At 44.0% G+C, this 18,306-nt stretch overlaps 1 protein-coding gene across 1 annotated transcript; it reads right to left on the reverse strand.

Annotated features, from left to right (window-relative positions):
* Window positions 1-10,754: 10,754 nt before the first annotated feature.
* LOC118947610 (zinc finger protein 239-like) lies at window positions 10,755-18,007 on the reverse strand. The gene is made up of 3 exons (XM_036972542.1): window positions 17,957-18,007; window positions 17,583-17,760; window positions 10,755-12,329 (listed from the first exon to the last, which is right to left on the reverse strand). The coding sequence occupies exons 1-3, from the start codon at window positions 17,957-17,959 to the stop codon at window positions 11,614-11,616; spliced, it is 897 nt and encodes a 298-aa protein (XP_036828437.1). The 5' UTR covers window positions 17,960-18,007; the 3' UTR covers window positions 10,755-11,613.
* Window positions 18,008-18,306: the final 299 nt, after the last annotated feature.

Here is an 18,306-nt window from a genome sequence, read left to right on the forward strand (position 1 = left end):
TTGGTTCTCAATCAGAGGATATATATACAGGAGGTACCAGTACAGAGGCAATATACAGGAGGTACCAGTACAGAGTCAATGTGGAGACTAGTACAGGGGGTACCAGTACCGAGTCAATGTGGAGACTATATACAGGGGGTACCAGTACAGAGTCAATGTGGAGGCTATATACAGGAGGTACCAGTCCCGAGTCAATGTGGAGACTATATACAGGGGGTACCAGTACAGAGTCAATGTGGAGGCTATATACAGGAGGTACCAGTACCGAGTCAATGTGGAGACTATATACAGGGGGTACCAGTACAGAGTCAATGTGGAGGCTATATACAGGAGGTACCAGTACCGAGTCAATGTGGAGGCTATATACAGGGGGTACCAGTACAGAGTGGAGGCTATACAAAGGATGTTTACATACGCTTAGGTTGGAGTCATTAAAACTCGGTTTTCAACCACTCCACAAATGTCTTGTTGACAAACTATAGTATATGCAAGTATAAACACCATGGGACCACACAGCCGTCATACCGCTCAGGAAGGAGACTTGTTCTGTCTCCTGGAGATCAACATACGTTGGTGCGAAAAGTGCAAACCAGTCCCAGAACAACAGCAAAAGACCTTGTGAAGATGCTGGAGGAAACAGGTACAAAAATATCTATATCCATAGTAAAATGAGTCCTATATCAACGTAACCTGAAAGGCCGCTCAGCAAGGAAGAAGCCACTGAAGAAGGACCTTGGCTAGGGATGTATTCTTGTTTTGAATCCCAGCCACCGTAGGAGGCCTTTTGCCTTTTGGTTGGCCGCCGTTGTAAATAAGAATTTGTTCTTAACTGACTTGCCAAGTTAAATAAAGGTTCAATAATAAATAAATCAAATATAAATAAAGTACAGAGAGATAATTGATGAAAACCTGCTCCAGAGCACGCAGGACCTCAGACTGGGGCAAAGGTTCACCTTCCAACAGAACAACGACCCTAAGCACACTGACAAGACAACACAGAAGTGGCTTCGGGACAAGTCTCTGAATGTCCTTGTGTGGCCCAGCCAGAGCCTGGACTTGAACCCGATCGAACATCTCTGGAGAGACCTGAAAATACTTGTGCAGCGACGCTCCCCATCCAACCTGACAGAGGTTGAGAGGATCTGCAGAGAAGAATGGGAGAAAAATACAGGTGTGCCAAGCTTGTAGCGTCATACCCAAGAATACTTGAGGCTGTAATCGCTGCCAAAGGTGCTTCAACAAAGTACTGAGTTAAGGGTCTGAATACTTATGTAAATGTTATATTTCAGTTTTTAATTATAAAATACATTTGCAAACATTTCTAAAACCCTGTCTTTGCTTTGTCATTATGGGGTGTTGTGTGTAGATTGATGAGGAAAACATCCCAATTGAATCCATTTTAGATTAAGACGAACATAACAAAATGTGGAACAAGTCAAGAGGTCTGAATACCTCCCGAATGCGTTGTATGTAGACCAGAATATCAGGAACAGGCTGGATGTGAGAAGGAGTGTGGCATCTCACTGCCATTCAGCATTCAGGAAGTAAACTGAAAATGCCAATTCCCTTCTATGGTTTTCAATTATGAAGAGGTGGAATTGGAATTTGATTTACTTCCTGAATTGACTGGAATTGAATTGGAATTGAATTGGAATTGACTCCAAACCTGGTTTTACTACAAAGCTGTCAGCTTCATCATTCAGTCAATCGATGTAATAATGCATAACGCTCACAGATGTGCTTGTTCTCATTCAGAGAACATTTTTTAGTTGAATAACAAGAAAACAAGAAAAACATTTTATTATGCACCTGAATAACTTGGACATGGACAACCTGGTTGATTCTCTGCTCAACAACACTGACTGTGAATCAATCTGGTTGATTCTCTAATCAACAACACTGATTGTGAATCAATCTGGTTGATTCTCTGCTCAACAACACTGATTGTGAATCAATCTGGTTGATTCTCTGCTGAACAACACTGACTGTGAATCAATCTGGTTGATTCTCTGCTCAACAACACTGATTGTGAATCAATCTGGTTGATTCTCTGCTCAACAACACTGACTGTGAATCAATCTGGTTGATTCTCTGCTCAACAACACTGACTGTGAATCAATCTGGTTGATTCTCTGCTCAACAACACTGACTGTGAATCAATCTGGTTGATTCTCTGGTTGATTCTTCATCACCGTCACTGGAGTCTCTTCACTGTCTGATCTTCATTCCCACAGCCTTCATCTCCATCCCTGGAGTCTCTTCACTGTCTGATATTCATTCCTACAGCCTTCATCACCGTCCCTGGAGTCTCTTCACTGTCTGATCTTCATTCCTACAGCCTTCATCTCCATCCCTGGAGTCTCTTCACTGTCTGATCTTCATTCCTATAGCCTTCATCACCGTCACTGGAGTCTCTTCACTGTCTGATCTTCATTCCTACAGCCTTCATCATCGTCCCTGGAGTCTCTTCACTGTCTGATCTTCATTCCTACAGCCTTCATCTCCGTCCCTGGAGTCTCTTCACTGTCTGATCTTCATTCCTACATCCTTCATCTCCATCCCTGGAGTCTCTTCACTGTCTGATCTTCATTCCTACAGCCTTCATCTCCGTCCCTGGAGTCTCTTCACTGTCTGATCTTCATTCCCACAGCCTTCATCGCCATCCCTGGAGTCTCTTCACTGTCTGATCTTCATTCCTACAGCCTTCATCTCCGTCCCTGGAGTCTCTTCACTGTCTGATCTTCATTCCCACAGCCTTCATCTCCATCCCTGGAGTCTCTTCACTGTCTGATCTTCATTCCTACAGCCTTCATCTCCATCCCTGGAGTCTCTTCACTGTCTGATCTTCATTCCCACAGCCTTCATCTCCATCCCTGGAGTCTCTTCACTGTCTGATCTTCATTCCTACAGCCTTCATCTCTGTCCCTGGAGTCTCTTCACTGTCTGATCTTCATTCCCACAGCCTTCATCTCCATCCCTGGAGTCTCTTCACTGTCTGATCTTCATTCCTACAGCCTTCATCTCCATCCCTGGAGTCTCTTCACTGTCTGATCTTCATTCCTACAGCCTTCATCACCATCCCTGGAGTCTCTTCACTGAGTAAGTAAAGATAGTATAAGAAACCTCTCCCATTCTACTTGTCTATTATCTTTGTTTAGAAATAGTCATTTGTGTGACCTACTGATTTTCCCTACAATTCATTTTAAGGATTTAGAAATATTGAAATGGTAGAACGAGGAATGTCAGAGTCTGGAATATAAATATATACAATTTGTTTAAAATGTATATGATGGTGTGTCTAGACATTATGGACCGTATATGAATATAAAAGGTGTGTACAGCAGTAGTTAGAGTGCCTTGCGAAAGTATTCGGCCCCCTTGAACTTTGCGTCCTTTTGCCACATTTCAGGCTTCAAACATAAAGATATAAAACTGTATTTTTTTGTGAAGAATCAACAACAAGTGGGACACAATCATGAAGTGGAACGACATTTATTGGATATTTCAAACTTTTTTAACAAATCAAAAACTGAAAAATTGGGCGTGCAAAATTATTCAGCCCCCTTAAGTTAATACTTTGTAGCGCCACCTTTTGCTGCGATTACAGCTGTAAGTCGTTTGGGGTATGTCTCTATCAGTTTTGCACATCGAGAGACTGACATTTTTTCCCATTCCTCCTTGTAAAACAGCTCGAGCTCAGTGAGGTTGGATGGAGAGCAATTGTGAACAGCAGTTTTCAGTTTTTTCCACAGATTCTCGATTGGATTCAGGTCTGGACGTTGACTTGGCCATTCTAACACCTGGATATGTTTATTTTTGAACCATTCCATTGTAGATTTTGCTTTATGTTTTGGATCATTGTCTTGTTGGAAGACAAATCTCCGTCCCAGTCTCAGGTCTTTTGCAGACTCCATCAGGTTTTCTTCCAGAATGGTCCTGTATTTGGCTCCATCCATCTTCCCATCAATTTTAACCATCTTCCCTGTCCCTGGTGAAGAAAAGCAGGCCCAAACCATGATGCTGCCACCACCATGTTTGACAGTGGGGATGGTGTGTTCAGGGTGATGAGCTGTGTTGCTTTTACGCCAAACATAACGTTTTGCATTGTTGCCAAAAAGTTCAATTTTGATTTCATCTGACCAGAGCACCTTCTTCCACATGTTTGGTGTGTCTCCCAGGTGGCTTGTGGCAAACTTTAAACAACACTTTCTATGGATATCTTTAAGAAATGGCTTTCTTCTTGCCACTTCCATAAAGGCCAGATTTGTGCAATATACGACTGATTGTTGTCCTATGGACAGAGTCTCCCACCTCAGCTGTAGATCTCTGCAGTTCATCCAGAGTGATCATGGGCCTCTTGGCTGCATCTCTGATCAGTCTTCTCCTTGTATGAGCTGAAAGTTTAGAGGGACGGCCAGGTCTTGGTAGATTTGCAGTGGTCTGATACTCATTCCATTTCAATATTATCACTTGCACAGTGCTCCTTGGGATGTTTAAAGCTTGGGAAATCTTTTTGTATCCAAATCCGGCTTTAAACTTCTTCACAACAGTATCTCGGACCTGCCTGGTGTGTTCCTTGTTCTTCATGATGCTCTCTGCGCTTTTAACGGACCTCTGAGACTATCACAGTGCAGGTGCATTTATACAGAGACTTGATTACACACAGGTGGATTGTATTTATCATCATTATTCATTTAGGTCAACATTGGATCATTCAGAGATCCTCACTGAACTTCTGGAGAGAGTTTGCTGGGGCTGAATAATTTTGCACGCCCAATTTTTCAGTTTTTGATTTGTTAAAAAAGTTTGAAATATCCAATAAATGCCGTTCCACTTCATGATTGTGTCCCACTTGTTGTTCAGTTTTATATCTTTATATCTTTATGTTTGAAGACTGAAATGTGGCAAAAGGTCGCAAAGTTCAAGGGGGCCGAATACTTTCGCAAGGCACTGTATATAGGATGAGCCTTGACTAGAATACAGGGTGGAGTACTGGGTGGTAGACGGCTAGTAACAGTGACTAAATTCAGGGCAGGATACTGGGCGGAGGCCGGCTAGAAGTGACTATTTGAACATTGATATTGGACAGCCTTACCTATAGAGTAGCACCACCACCCATCTGCCCATTCTCTTCTTGATGTCAAAGCTGCAGTGTATTGTTGCTATAGGAGTTTATGATTAATAATCCTATTTCAAGACACACTAATATGTCACCATACTATTCATTTAAAGCCCCTCTGTCAGATATAAACCATCAGAGTGGGAAACCAACTGACATGGAAACAATGGAGCAAATGTATCACTATCAGAGGGGTTTATTATGACATCATATAGAACTACTCAGACATTCCAAATATCACTTGATTATCAGAGGGGTGAATTATGACATCATATAGAACTACTCAGACATTCCAAATCAGGCTTCATCCACATCATGAAGGTGGATATTGATCCAACCATTTCAAAAGTAATGACCAGGCTGATGGAAAAAGGATATGCCTGTACACTTTTATAAATGCTGACAGACGATGTGTTAGTTCGTTTGACATGGTGGGTTGTGTCAGTAAAAACGTTTTAGTGAGAAATGGCGATGGAAACTCCTTTATGTACAAATATTTATATAATAACCATCATGTCTTAGTTAACTTGGAGTCACGTGATGATATGTTGTGTGGTCCTCCCTCTAAAACTTGGAAAACCATGTAGTTTATTAGGCTACAGATGAAATAAGTTATGAACTTCACAGGGTGGTGAAACTACATGTGATGAGCTTGATGCTCCTTTCCAATACACTTTGAGGGTCTTAATCTGGTGACATGATGACCGATGCTTGGTTGCAATTTGACAATTAAAATAATTGCTCTCACCCATAATAATCTCATCATTCAGGTAACAACGTTTATTGAACCAGTGGGAGGTTTGTAAATGCCCCCAGGAAAGTCGAAAGAGGAACTCTTCATTGAGACAATAATACACAGCAATCTGTGGGAGAGTTGTGGTGGATATTATAAAATAAGGATCTGCTGGAGTCCAAGTCAAACCAAGATTCTTTATTTCTGAGCTCAGAGAGAATAACAGAGTTACACAGCGCAGTGTAGACAGTCTGAATTCCTGAAGCATTGGGTGATGAGCACATATCTTTATAGTTTCCTGTTCCTGGGAGGGACTTTATTCATACAAGGATGCAGGTGCAGCTGGTTTGCAACACAGAATGATAGTCCCAAGAACAGGAGATTATAATTGGACAGTTTCACAAGGTTAGTCACATACTCAGTTATGTGGACACACAAACATTTTCCATTACAGAGTCTGAACATTTTCATTTCATTAAATCATCAGTGGGCCAACAATGCAAATGTCAACAATGGAACTAATGCATCACATCCAAATATCACTTGATTATCTGTAGTGCTGGAGGAATGACACACCCAGATAAACACACACAAAGAGTTTAAAAAAGGACAATTTAAACACATGGAATCTGATCTATCCTACATTTGAACACAAGGAAACTGATTTACATTATATTCAAACTGAAATACTCCATATTGTCATGATGTGGCCTTTTCTGGGTATAGATTGTGGCTTCCCCCTCTCCTACACCCAGGTTCTGTTATCTCAGGTCGTAAATACCTGGCAGAGACTCTCTCACCCTTTTCATACAGAGAGAGACCACAGAGTGAACAAAGGAATTCACATGGCCGAACTCCTAAATCCCCAAAATGGCAAAATTAAACTATATGTCCACCTTTGAGAGTGTGGGAAGGGACTGTGGACACTTAAGGGACAGTTATGTTGAGTGTGTTTTCATTTGGTGACCTCAGAGAGGACAGGAAACACTCATAACTATGTCTCTGAATGTGTACATTTCTCAATTATGGGGTTTGCATCTAATTATTGTATGAAATGAATGAGTAAAGATGCAACTATATATGAAATGTGATGTTAAACCTTTAATGTGAGAGAATTGTATTCCTATCCTATTGGTTTAACTAAGTCATTGGTCCGTCCCCGAGGGCACAGACATGATCTGGTGTCATGGAACCGCCTATCCTATTGGTTTAACTAAGTCATTGGTCCGTCCCCGAGGGCACAGACATGATCTGGTGTCATGGAACCGCCTATCCTATTGGTTTAACTAAGTCATTGGTCCGTCCCCGAGGGCACAGACATGATCTGGTGTCATGGAACCGCCTATCCTATTGGTTTAACTAAGTCATTGGTCCGTCCCCGAGGGCACAGACATGATCTGGCGTCATGGAACCGCCTATCCTATTGGTTTAACTAAGTCATTGGTCCGTCCCCGAGGGCACAGACATGATCTGGTGTCATGGAACCGCCTATCCTATTGGTTTAACTAAGTCATTGGTCCGTCCCCGAGGGCACAGACATGATCTGGTGTCATGGAACCGCCTATCCTATTGGTTTAACTAAGTCATTGGTCCGTCCCCGAGGGCACAGACATGATCTGGTGTCATGGAACCGCCTATCCTATTGGTTTAACTAAGTCATTGGTCCGTCCCCGAGGGCACAGACATGATCTGGTGTCATGGAACCGCCTATCCTATTGGTTTAACTAAGTCATTGGTCCGTCCCCGAGGGCACAGACATGATCTGGTGTCATGGAACCGCCTATCCTATTGGTTTAACTAAGTCATTGGTCCGTCCCCGAGGGCACAGACATGATCTGGTGTCATGGAACCGCCTATCCTATTGGTTTAACTAAGTCATTGGTCCGTCCCCGAGGGCACAGACATGATCTGGTGTCATGGAACCGCCTATCCTATTGGTTTAACTAAGTCATTGGTCCGTCCCCGAGGGCACAGACATGATCTGGTGTCATGGAACCGCCTATCCTATTGGTTTAACTAAGTCATTGGTCCGTCCCCGAGGGCACAGACATGATCTGGTGTCATGGAACCGCCTATCCTATTGGTTTAACTAAGTCATTGGTCCGTCCCCGAGGGCACAGACATGATCTGGTGTCATGGAACCGCCTATCCTATTGGTTTAACTAAGTCATTGGTCCGTCCCCGAGGGCACAGACATGATCTGGTGTCATGGAACCGCCTATCCTATTGGTTTAACTAAGTCATTGGTCCGTCCCCGAGGGCACAGACATGATCTGGTGTCATGGAACCGCCTATCCTATTGGTTTAACTAAGTCATTGGTCCGTCCCCGAGGGCACAGACATGATCTGGTGTCATGGAACCGCCTATCCTATTGGTTTAACTAAGTCATTGGTCCGTCCCCGAGGGCACAGACATGATCTGGCGTCATGGAACCGCCTATCCTATTGGTTTAACTAAGTCATTGGTCCGTCCCCGAGGGCACAGACATGATCTGGCGTCATGGAACCGCCTATCCTATTGGTTTAACTAAGTCATTGGTCCGTCCCCGAGGGCACAGACATGATCTGGCGTCATGGAACCGCCTATCCTATTGGTTTAACTAAGTCATTGGTCCGTCCCCGAGGGCACAGACATGATCTGGCGTCATGGAACCGCCTATCCTATTGGTTTAACTAAGTCATTGGTCCGTCCCCGAGGGCACAGACATGATCTGGCGTCATGGAACCGCCTATCCTATTGGTTTAACTAAGTCATTGGTCCGTCCCCGAGGGCACAGACATGATCTGGCGTCATGGAACCGCCTATCCTATTGGTTTAACTAAGTCATTGGTCCGTCCCCGAGGGCACAGACATGATCTGGCGTCATGGAACCGCCTATCCTATTGGTTTAACTAAGTCATTGGTCCGTCCCCGAGGGCACAGACATGATCTGGCGTCATGGAACCGCCTATCCTATTGGTTTAACTAAGTCATTGGTCCGTCCCCGAGGGCACAGACATGATCTGGCGTCATGGAACCGCCTATCCTATTGGTTTAACTAAGTCATTGGTCCGTCCCCGAGGGCACAGACATGATCTGGCGTCATGGAACCGCCTATCCTATTGGTTTAACTAAGTCATTGGTCCGTCCCCGAGGGCACAGACATGATCTGGCGTCATGGAACCGCCTATCCTATTGGTTTAACTAAGTCATTGGTCCGTCCCCGAGGGCACAGACATGATCTGGCGTCATGGAACCGCCTATCCTATTGGTTTAACTAAGTCATTGGTCCGTCCCCGAGGGCACAGACATGATCTGGCGTCATGGAACCGCCTATCCTATTGGTTTAACTAAGTCATTGGTCCGTCCCCGAGGGCACAGACATGATCTGGCGTCATGGAACCGCCTATCCTATTGGTTTAACTAAGTCATTGGTCCGTCCCCGAGGGCACAGACATGATCTGGCGTCATGGAACCGCCTATCCTATTGGTTTAACTAAGTCATTGGTCCGTCCCCGAGGGCACAGACATGATCTGGCGTCATGGAACCGCCTATCCTATTGGTTTAACTAAGTCATTGGTCCGTCCCCGAGGGCACAGACATGATCTGGCGTCATGGAACCGCCTATCCTATTGGTTTAACTAAGTCATTGGTCCGTCCCCGAGGGCACAGACATGATCTGGCGTCATGGAACCGCCTATCCTATTGGTTTAACTAAGTCAATGGTCCGTCCCCGAGGGCACAGACATGATCTGGCGTCATGGAACCGCCTATCCTATTGGTTTAACTAAGTCATTGGTCCGTCCCCGAGGGCACAGACATGATCTGGCGTCATGGAACCGCCTATCCTATTGGTTTAACTAAGTCATTGGTCCGTCCCCGAGGGCACAGACATGATCTGGCGTCATGGAACCGCCTATCCTATTGGTTTAACTAAGTCATTGGTCCGTCCCCGAGGGCACAGACATGATCTGGCGTCATGGAACCGCCTATCCTATTGGTTTAACTAAGTCATTGGTCCGTCCCCGAGGGCACAGACATGATCTGGTGTCATGGAACCGCCTATCCTATTGGTTTAACTAAGTCATTGGTCCGTCCCCGAGGGCACAGACATGATCTGGTGTCATGGAACCGCCTATCCTATTGGTTTAACTAAGTCATTGGTCCGTCCCCGAGGGCACAGACATGATCTGGTGTCATGGAACCGCCTATCCTATTGGTTTAACTAAGTCATTGGTCCGTCCCCGAGGGCACAGACATGATCTGGTGTCATGGAACCGCCTATCCTATTGGTTTAACTAAGTCATTGGTCCGTCCCCGAGGGCACAGACATGATCTGGTGTCATGGAACCGCCTATCCTATTGGTTTAACTAAGTCATTGGTCCGTCCCCGAGGGCACAGACATGATCTGGTGTCATGGAACCGCCTATCCTATTGGTTTAACTAAGTCATTGGTCCGTCCCCGAGGGCACAGACATGATCTGGTGTCATGGAACCGCCTATCCTATTGGTTTAACTAAGTCATTGGTCCGTCCCCGAGGGCACAGACATGATCTGGTGTCATGGAACCGCCTATCCTATTGGTTTAACTAAGTCATTGGTCCGTCCCCGAGGGCACAGACATGATCTGGTGTCATGGAACCGCCTATCCTATTGGTTTAACTAAGTCATTGGTCCGTCCCCGAGGGCACAGACATGATCTGGTGTCATGGAACCGCCTATCCTATTGGTTTAACTAAGTCATTGGTCCGTCCCCGAGGGCACAGACATGATCTGGTGTCATGGAACCGCCTATCCTATTGGTTTAACTAAGTCATTGGTCCGTCCCCGAGGGCACAGACATGATCTGGTGTCATGGAACCGCCTATCCTATTGGTTTAACTAAGTCATTGGTCCGTCCCCGAGGGCACAGACATGATCTGGTGTCATGGAACCGCCTATCCTATTGTTACGAATAAAAGCCACTCCTAAAAAAAAATCCTCTTCAGACTGAGCAAACCAATCACAGCATGAGCTGTGATTGCGAATAGTTTAGACAACGCATACCTTGGTGTAAGCTGAGGTGGCACATTTGAGTACCAAGACTAGAAAACCATCCCACGTGGAGCATTGGCTACACGGCTGGAAATGGTTCAACTCTGAGACTATCAATCCCAACAGAGTAAGAGCATTGGTAGGTCTGTGGGGGCAGCTAGAAATGATGTAAACTTGGGATGCGAATGACGACAACCGCCGAAACATCTATCCTATGAGAACATTTCTGAATGGTAATCTGAGGTATCCATTCTAACCAAGAAAGACTTTGAACTTCAGGGAAACAGAAGGAGAGAGACTCAGATGAACTCTCCAGCAGACGGACCGGATTCCAACAGATCACAACGGCGTAAATATATATTGACTGCAATTATTCCTGAATGAGTGAGCATTCGTGTGCAAAGGATTAGCATTTCAAATAATATACATTTGAAGTTGGAAGTTTACATACACTTAGTGGGGCAAAAAAGTATTTAGTCAGCCACCAATTGTGCAAATTCACTTAAAAAGATGAGAGAGGCCTGTAATTTTCATCATAGGTACACTACAACTATCACAGACAAAATGAGGAAAAAAAATCCAGAAATAATTATATATAAACAAGTAAACATTCTCTCCTGTGTGGATTCTGATGAGTAAAATGCCTTCCCCCCAGTCTGAACATTTGTAAAGCTTCTCTCCCGTGTGCGGTCTCATGTCTTCTTTCAGGTGTCCTAATTGGGTAAAAACGCATTGCACGCTGGGATCAGTGGTAAGATTTCTTCCCTGTGTGAATTCGCTCATGCACTTTCAGGTTTCCTGACTGGCTAAAACTCTTTCCACACTGGGCGCAAAGGAAAGGCTTCTCCCCTGTGTGTATTCGCAAATGATCTTTGAGGATACCTAACTGCATAAAACTCTTTCCACACTGGGAGCAATGGTGAGGCTTCACTCCTGTGTGAATCCTCTCATGTCTTTTCATGTTAACTAAATGGTTAAAACTCTTTCCACAATGGGAGCAGTAGTAAGGCTTCTCCCCTGTGTGTATTCGCAAATGATCTTTGAGGATACCTAACTGCATAAAACTCTTTCCACACTGGGAGCAATGGTGAGGCTTCACTCCTGTGTGTATCCTCTCATGTCTTTTCATGTTAAGTAAATGGTTAAAACTCTTTCCGCAATGGGAGCAGTGGTATGGCTTCTCCCCTGTGTGTATCCTCCTATGTCTTTTCATGTTTCCTAACTGGCTAAAACTATTTCCACACTGGCCGCAATGGTATGGCTTCTCTCCTGAGTGTATTCGCTCATGAGCCTTCAGGCTTCCTAACAGGCTAAAACTCTTTCCACACTGGCCGCAATGGTATGGCTTCTCTCCCGTGTGTGTCCTCTCAGGTCTTTTCAGGCTTCCTAACTTGATCTGGGAGCAGAGGTGTCGTCTTGATGTTGTGGAGGTCTTTGGTTCCTCCAAGTTTGGTTTTCCTCCTGCCAAAGACAGTGTTTATATAAAAAGAGACCAGAATGAAACCTCCACTCTCCAATTTTGTGTAAATTTGTTTACATTGCTTTGCCAAGATAATCCATCCATGTGACAGGTGTAGCATATCAAAAAGCTGATTAAACAGCATTACATAGGTGTACCTTGTGCTGGGCACAATAAAAAGCCACTCTAAAATATACAGTTGTCACACAACACAAGCCACAGATGTCTCAAGTTTTGAGGGAGTGTGCAAATGGATTGGGGACTGCAGGAATATCCACTGGAGCTGCTACCAGAGAATTTAATGTTGCATTCTCTACCATCAGCCGCCTCCAATGTATTTTTTTGAGAATTTGGAAGTCCGTCCAACAGGCCTCACAACCGCAGATCAAGGACCTCCACATCGTCTGAGATCAGCCACCCGGACATCTGATGAAACTGAGGAGTATTTATCCTTGAGGACTATTTAACAAAGCCCTTTTGTGGGGAAAACTAATTCTGATTCGATGGGCCTGGCTCCCAAGTGGGTGGGCTTACGCCCCAACAGACCCACCAATTGCTGCGCCCCTGCCCAGTCATGTGAAGTCCATAGATTAGGGCCTAATAAATGTATTTACGTTGACTACTTTCCTAATTTGAACTGTAAATCATTGAAATTGTTGTTTTCATATCTGTTCAGTATATACATACAGTGGGGAGAACAAGTATTTGATACACTGCCGATTTTGCAGGTTTTCCTACTTACAAAGCACGTAGAGGTCTGTAATTTTTATCATAGGTACACTTCAACTGTGAGAGACGGAATCTAAAACAAAAATCCAGAAAATCACATTTTTAAGTAATTAATAATAATTAATTTGCATTTTATTGCAGGACATAAGTATTTGATCACCTACCAACCAGTAACAATTCCGGCTCTCACGTTTTTCTTTAAGAATCCCTCCTGTTCTCCACTCATTACCTGTATTAACTGCACCTGTTTGAACTCGTTACCTGTAGAAAAGACACCTGTCCACACAGTCAATCAAACAGACTCCAACCTCTCCACAATGGCCAAGACCAGAGAGGGTGTAAGGACATCAGGGATAAAATTGTAGACCTGCACAAGGCTGGGATGGGCTACAGGACAATAGGCAAGCAGCTTGGTGAGAAGGCAACAACTGTTGGTGCAATTGTTAAAAAATGGAAGAAGTTCAAGATGACGGTCAATCACCCTCGGTCTGGGGCTCCATGAAAGATCTCACCTTGTGGGGAATCAATGATCATGAGGAAGGTGAGGGATCATCCCAGAAATACACGGCAGGACCTGGTCAATGCCCTGAAGAGAGCTGGGACCACAGTCTCAAAAAGAACCATTAGTAACACACTATGCCGTCATGGATTAAAATCCTGCAGCGCACGCAAGGTCCCCATGCTCAAGCTAGCGCATGTCCAGGCCCGTCTGAAGTTTGCCAATGACCATCTGGATGATCCAGAGGAGGAATGGGAGAAGGTCATGTGGTATGATGAGACAAAAATAGAGCTTTTTGGTCTAAACTCCACTCGCCGTGTTTGGAGGAAGAAGAAGGATGAGTACAACCCCAAGAACACCATCCCAACCGTCAAGCATGGAGGTGGAAACATCATTCTTTGGGGATGCTTTTCTGCAAAGGGGACAGGACGACTGCACTGTATTGAGGGGAGGATGGATGGGGCCATGTATCGCGAGATCTTGGCCAACAACCTCCTTCCCTCAGTAAGAGTATTGAAGATGGGTCGTGGCTGGGTCTTCCAGCATGACAACGACCCGAAACACACAGCCAGGGCAACTAAGGAGTGGCTCCGTAAGAAGCAACTCAAGGTCCTGGAGTGGCCTAGCCAGTCTCCAGACCTGAACCCAATAGAAAATCGTTGGAGCGAGCTGAAAGTCCGTATTGCCCAGCGACAGCCCCGAAACCTGAAGGATCTGGAGAAGGTCTGTATGGAGGAGTGGGCCAAAATCCCTGCTGCAGTGTGTGCAAACCTGGTCAAGAACTACAGGAAACATGATCTCTGTAATTGCAAACAAAGGTTTCTGTACCAAATATTAAATTCTGCTTTTCTGATGTATCAAATACTTATGTCATGCAATAAAATGCAAATTAATTACTTAAAAATCATACAATGGGATTTTCTGGATTTTTGTTTTAGATTCCGTCTCTCACAGTTGAAGTGTACCTATGATAAAAAATTACAGACCTCTACATGCTTTGTAAGTAGGAAAACCTGCAAAATCGGCAGTGTGTTAAATACTTGTTCTCCCCACTGTATATAGAGTACCAGTCAAAGGTGGACACACCTACTCATTCAAGGGTTTTTCTTTATTTTTCAAAACTGTTTTCTACATTGTAGAATAATAGTGAAGACATCAAAACTATGAAATAACACACATGGAATCATGTGTTAAACAAATCAAAATATATTTTATATTTGAGATTCTTCAAAGTAGCCACCCTTTGTCTTGATGACAGCTTTGCACACTCTTGGCATTCTCTCAACCAGCTTCATGAGGTAGTCATCTGGAAAGCATTTCAATTAACAGGTGTGCCTTGTTTAAATATTCATTTGTGTTTTTCCTTCTTAGTGAGTTTGAGCCAATCAGTTGTCTTGTGACAAGTTAAAGGGGTATACAGAAGACAGCCCTATTTGGTAAAAGACCAAGTCCAAATGGCTCAAATAAGCAAAGAGAAACAACAGCCCATCATTACTTGAAGACATGGTCAGTCAATACCGAATATTTCAAGAACATTGAAAGTTTCTTTAAGCACAGTCGCAAATAACATCAAAAGCTACGATGAAACTGGCTCTCATGAGGACCTCCACAGGAAAGGAAGACCCAGTTACAGTGCCTTGCGAAAGTATTCGGCCCCCTTGAACTTTGCGACCTTTTGCCACATTTCAGGCTTCAAACATAAAGATATAAAACTGTATTTTTTTGTGAAGAATCAACAACAAGTGGGACACAATCATGAAGTGGAACGACATTTATTGGATATTTCAAACTTTTTTAACAAATCAAAAACTACAAAATTGGGCGTGCAAAATTATTCAGCCCCTTTACTTTCAATGCAGCAAACTCTCTCCAGAAGTTCAGTGAGGATCTCTGAATGATCCAATGTTGACCTAAATGACTAATGATGATAAATACAATCTACCTGTGTGTAATCAAGTCTCCGTATAAATGCACCTGCACTGTGATAGTCTCAGAGGTCCGTTAAAAGCGCAGAGAGCATCATGAAGAACAAGGAACACATCAGGCAGGTCCGAGATACTGTTGTGAAGAAGTTTAAAGCCGGATTTGGATACAAAAAGATTTCCCAAGCTTTAAACATCCCAAGGAGCACTGTGCAAGCGATAATATTGAAATGGAAGGAGTATCAGAGCACTGCAAATCTACCAAGACCTGGCCGTCCCTCTAAACTTTCAGCTCATACAAGGAGAAGACTGATCAGAGATGAGAGAGATCAGAGAGGCCCATGATCACTCTGGATGAACTGCAGAGATCTACAGCTGAGGTGGGAGACTCTGTCCATAGGACAACAATCAGTCGTATATTGCACAAATCTGGCCTTTATGGAAGAGTGGCAAGAAGAAAGCCATTTCTTAAAGATATCCATAAAAAGTGTTGTTTAAAGTTTGCCACAAGCCACCTGGGAGACACACCAAACATGTGGAAGAAGGTGCTCTGGTCAGATGAAATCAAAATTGAACTTTTTGGCAACAATGCAAAACGTTATGTTTGGCGTAAAAGCAACATCCTGAACACACCATCCCCACTGTCAAACATGGTGGTGGCAGCATCATGGTTTGGGCCTGCTTTTCTTCAGCAGGGACAGGGAAGATGGTTCAAATTGATGGGAAGATGGATGGAGCCAAATACAGGACCATTCTGGAAGAAAGCCTGATGGAGTCTGCAAAAGACCTGAGACTGGGACGGAGATTTGTCTTCCAACAAGACAATGATCCAAAACATAAAGCAAAATCTACAATGGAATGGTTCAAAAATAAACATATCCAGGTGTTAGAATGGCCAAGTCAAAGTCCAGACCTGAATCCAATCGAGAATCTGTGGAAAGAACTGAAAACTGCTGTTCACAAATGCTCTCCATCCAACCTCACTGAGCTTGAGCTGTTTTGCAAGGAGGAATGGGAAAAAATGTCAGTCTCTCGATGTGCAAAACTGATAGAGACATACCCCAAGCGACTTACAGCTGTAATCGCAGCAAAAGGTGGCGCTACAAAGTATTAACTTAAGGGGGCTGAATAATTTTGCACGCCCAATTTTTCAGTTTTTGATTTGTTAAAAAAGTTTGAAATATCCAATAAATGTCGTTCCACTTCATGATTGTGTCCCACTTGTTGTTGATTCTTCACAAAAAAATACAGTTTTATATCTTTATGTTTGAAGCCTGAAATGTGGCAAAAGGTCGCAAAGTTCAAGGGGGCCGAATACTTTCGCAAGGCACTGTACTTCATTACTTACCAGCCTCAGAAATTGCAGCCCAAATAAATGATTTACAGAGTTCAATTAAGAGACACAACTCAACATCAACTGTTCAGAGGAGACTGTGTGAATCAAGAAGCATGAGCAATGGACCGGTGGAAATCTGTCCTTTGGTCTGATGAGTCCAAATTTGAGATTTCCGGTTCCAACCGACATGTCTGTGAGACGCAGAGTAGGTGAACGGATGATCTCCACATGTGTGTTTCCCACCGTGAAGCATTGATGAGCATTCATGAGTGATGGTGCTTTGCTGGTGACACTGTTTGTGATTTATTTAGAATTCAAGTCACACTTAACCAGCATCGCTATCACAGCATTCTGCAGCGATACACCATCCCATCTGGTTTGTGCTTAGTGGGACTATCATTTGTTTTTCAACAGGACAATGACCCAACCACAACCAGGCTGTGTAAGTTCTATTTGACCAAGAAGGAGAGTGAAGGAGTGCTGCATCAGATGACCTGGTCTTCACAATCACCCGACCTTAACCCAAATTGAGATGCATTGAGATGGTTTGGGATGAGTTGGACCGCAGAGTGACGGAAAAGTAGCCAACATGTGCCCAGCATGTGGGAACTCCGTCAAGACTGTTGGAAAAGTATTCCAGGTTAAGCTGGTTGAGAGAATACCAAGAGTGTGCAAAGTTGTTTTTGTTTTAGTCGGGGAGAGCCCTATTGGGAACAGATACCAATGGGCAGATCTATTTTATTTGTTCAAACTAAACTACAGCACTTACTTTGATGTGTCAAATCTGATCCTTTCTTCTCTTCTCCTCCTCTCACAGTTCCACTCAGCCCCGTTGTTTTCCTGCAGTCCACCAGCAGCACAGACAACCTCTTCATACCCAGCAGTAACGTGCTACCGGGAGAGGCACGACACAGGGACTCCGGGAGGGCGGAGGGGCTAGCATTGTCCTGGTAACCATAAAGAGGGGACACAGACACATATCATTATGGATGCTGATGTCACTGTTGTCATAAAGTGCCTAACAGAAACCCAGACCCAGATAGAGCAAAGTGTATGCTAGACCAGACCAAGCTGTATGCTAGACCAGACCAAGCTGTATGCTAGACCAGACCAAGCTGTATGCTAGACCAGACCAAGCTGTACCATCTGGTGTTCTGATCTGGAGAGACTCTTCTCTGCCTCGTCAGCATCAGGATGTTGTTGAGGCTCCCCAGAGGATCCACGATAGTCAGGTCTCTCTCCTGTTTGAACGAGAACATCAAACAGATGGTAAACTTATTACCATCATCAATTATTACTGTCTATTACAGTCATAGGGTCTTATCAGAGGCATTAATATCTCTAAATGAATTGGGTGCCTTTTGTGTCCCTTTGATATTTTAAGTATAAATTATGCTCCATTATTACATTTTAAAAGACTGTTATATATAATTAAATCTCATTTAAAAGTCCCAAAAATATATGTAGCAATGGCAGATTGACGCTTTAACAAT

This window comes from Oncorhynchus mykiss, unplaced genomic scaffold (genome assembly GCF_013265735.2).
Source record: "Oncorhynchus mykiss isolate Arlee unplaced genomic scaffold, USDA_OmykA_1.1 un_scaffold_173, whole genome shotgun sequence".
NCBI lineage: Eukaryota > Metazoa > Chordata > Actinopteri > Salmoniformes > Salmonidae > Oncorhynchus > Oncorhynchus mykiss.

What these genes read in the sequence shown, in the direction of transcription:
- LOC118947610 (XM_036972542.1), bottom strand. An exon ending in ATCAGATTTGACACATCAAA is followed by an intron (nt 12,330 to 17,582) that starts GTAAGTGCTGTA and finishes TGTCTTTGGCAG; the next exon opens with GAGGAAAACCAAACTTGGAG.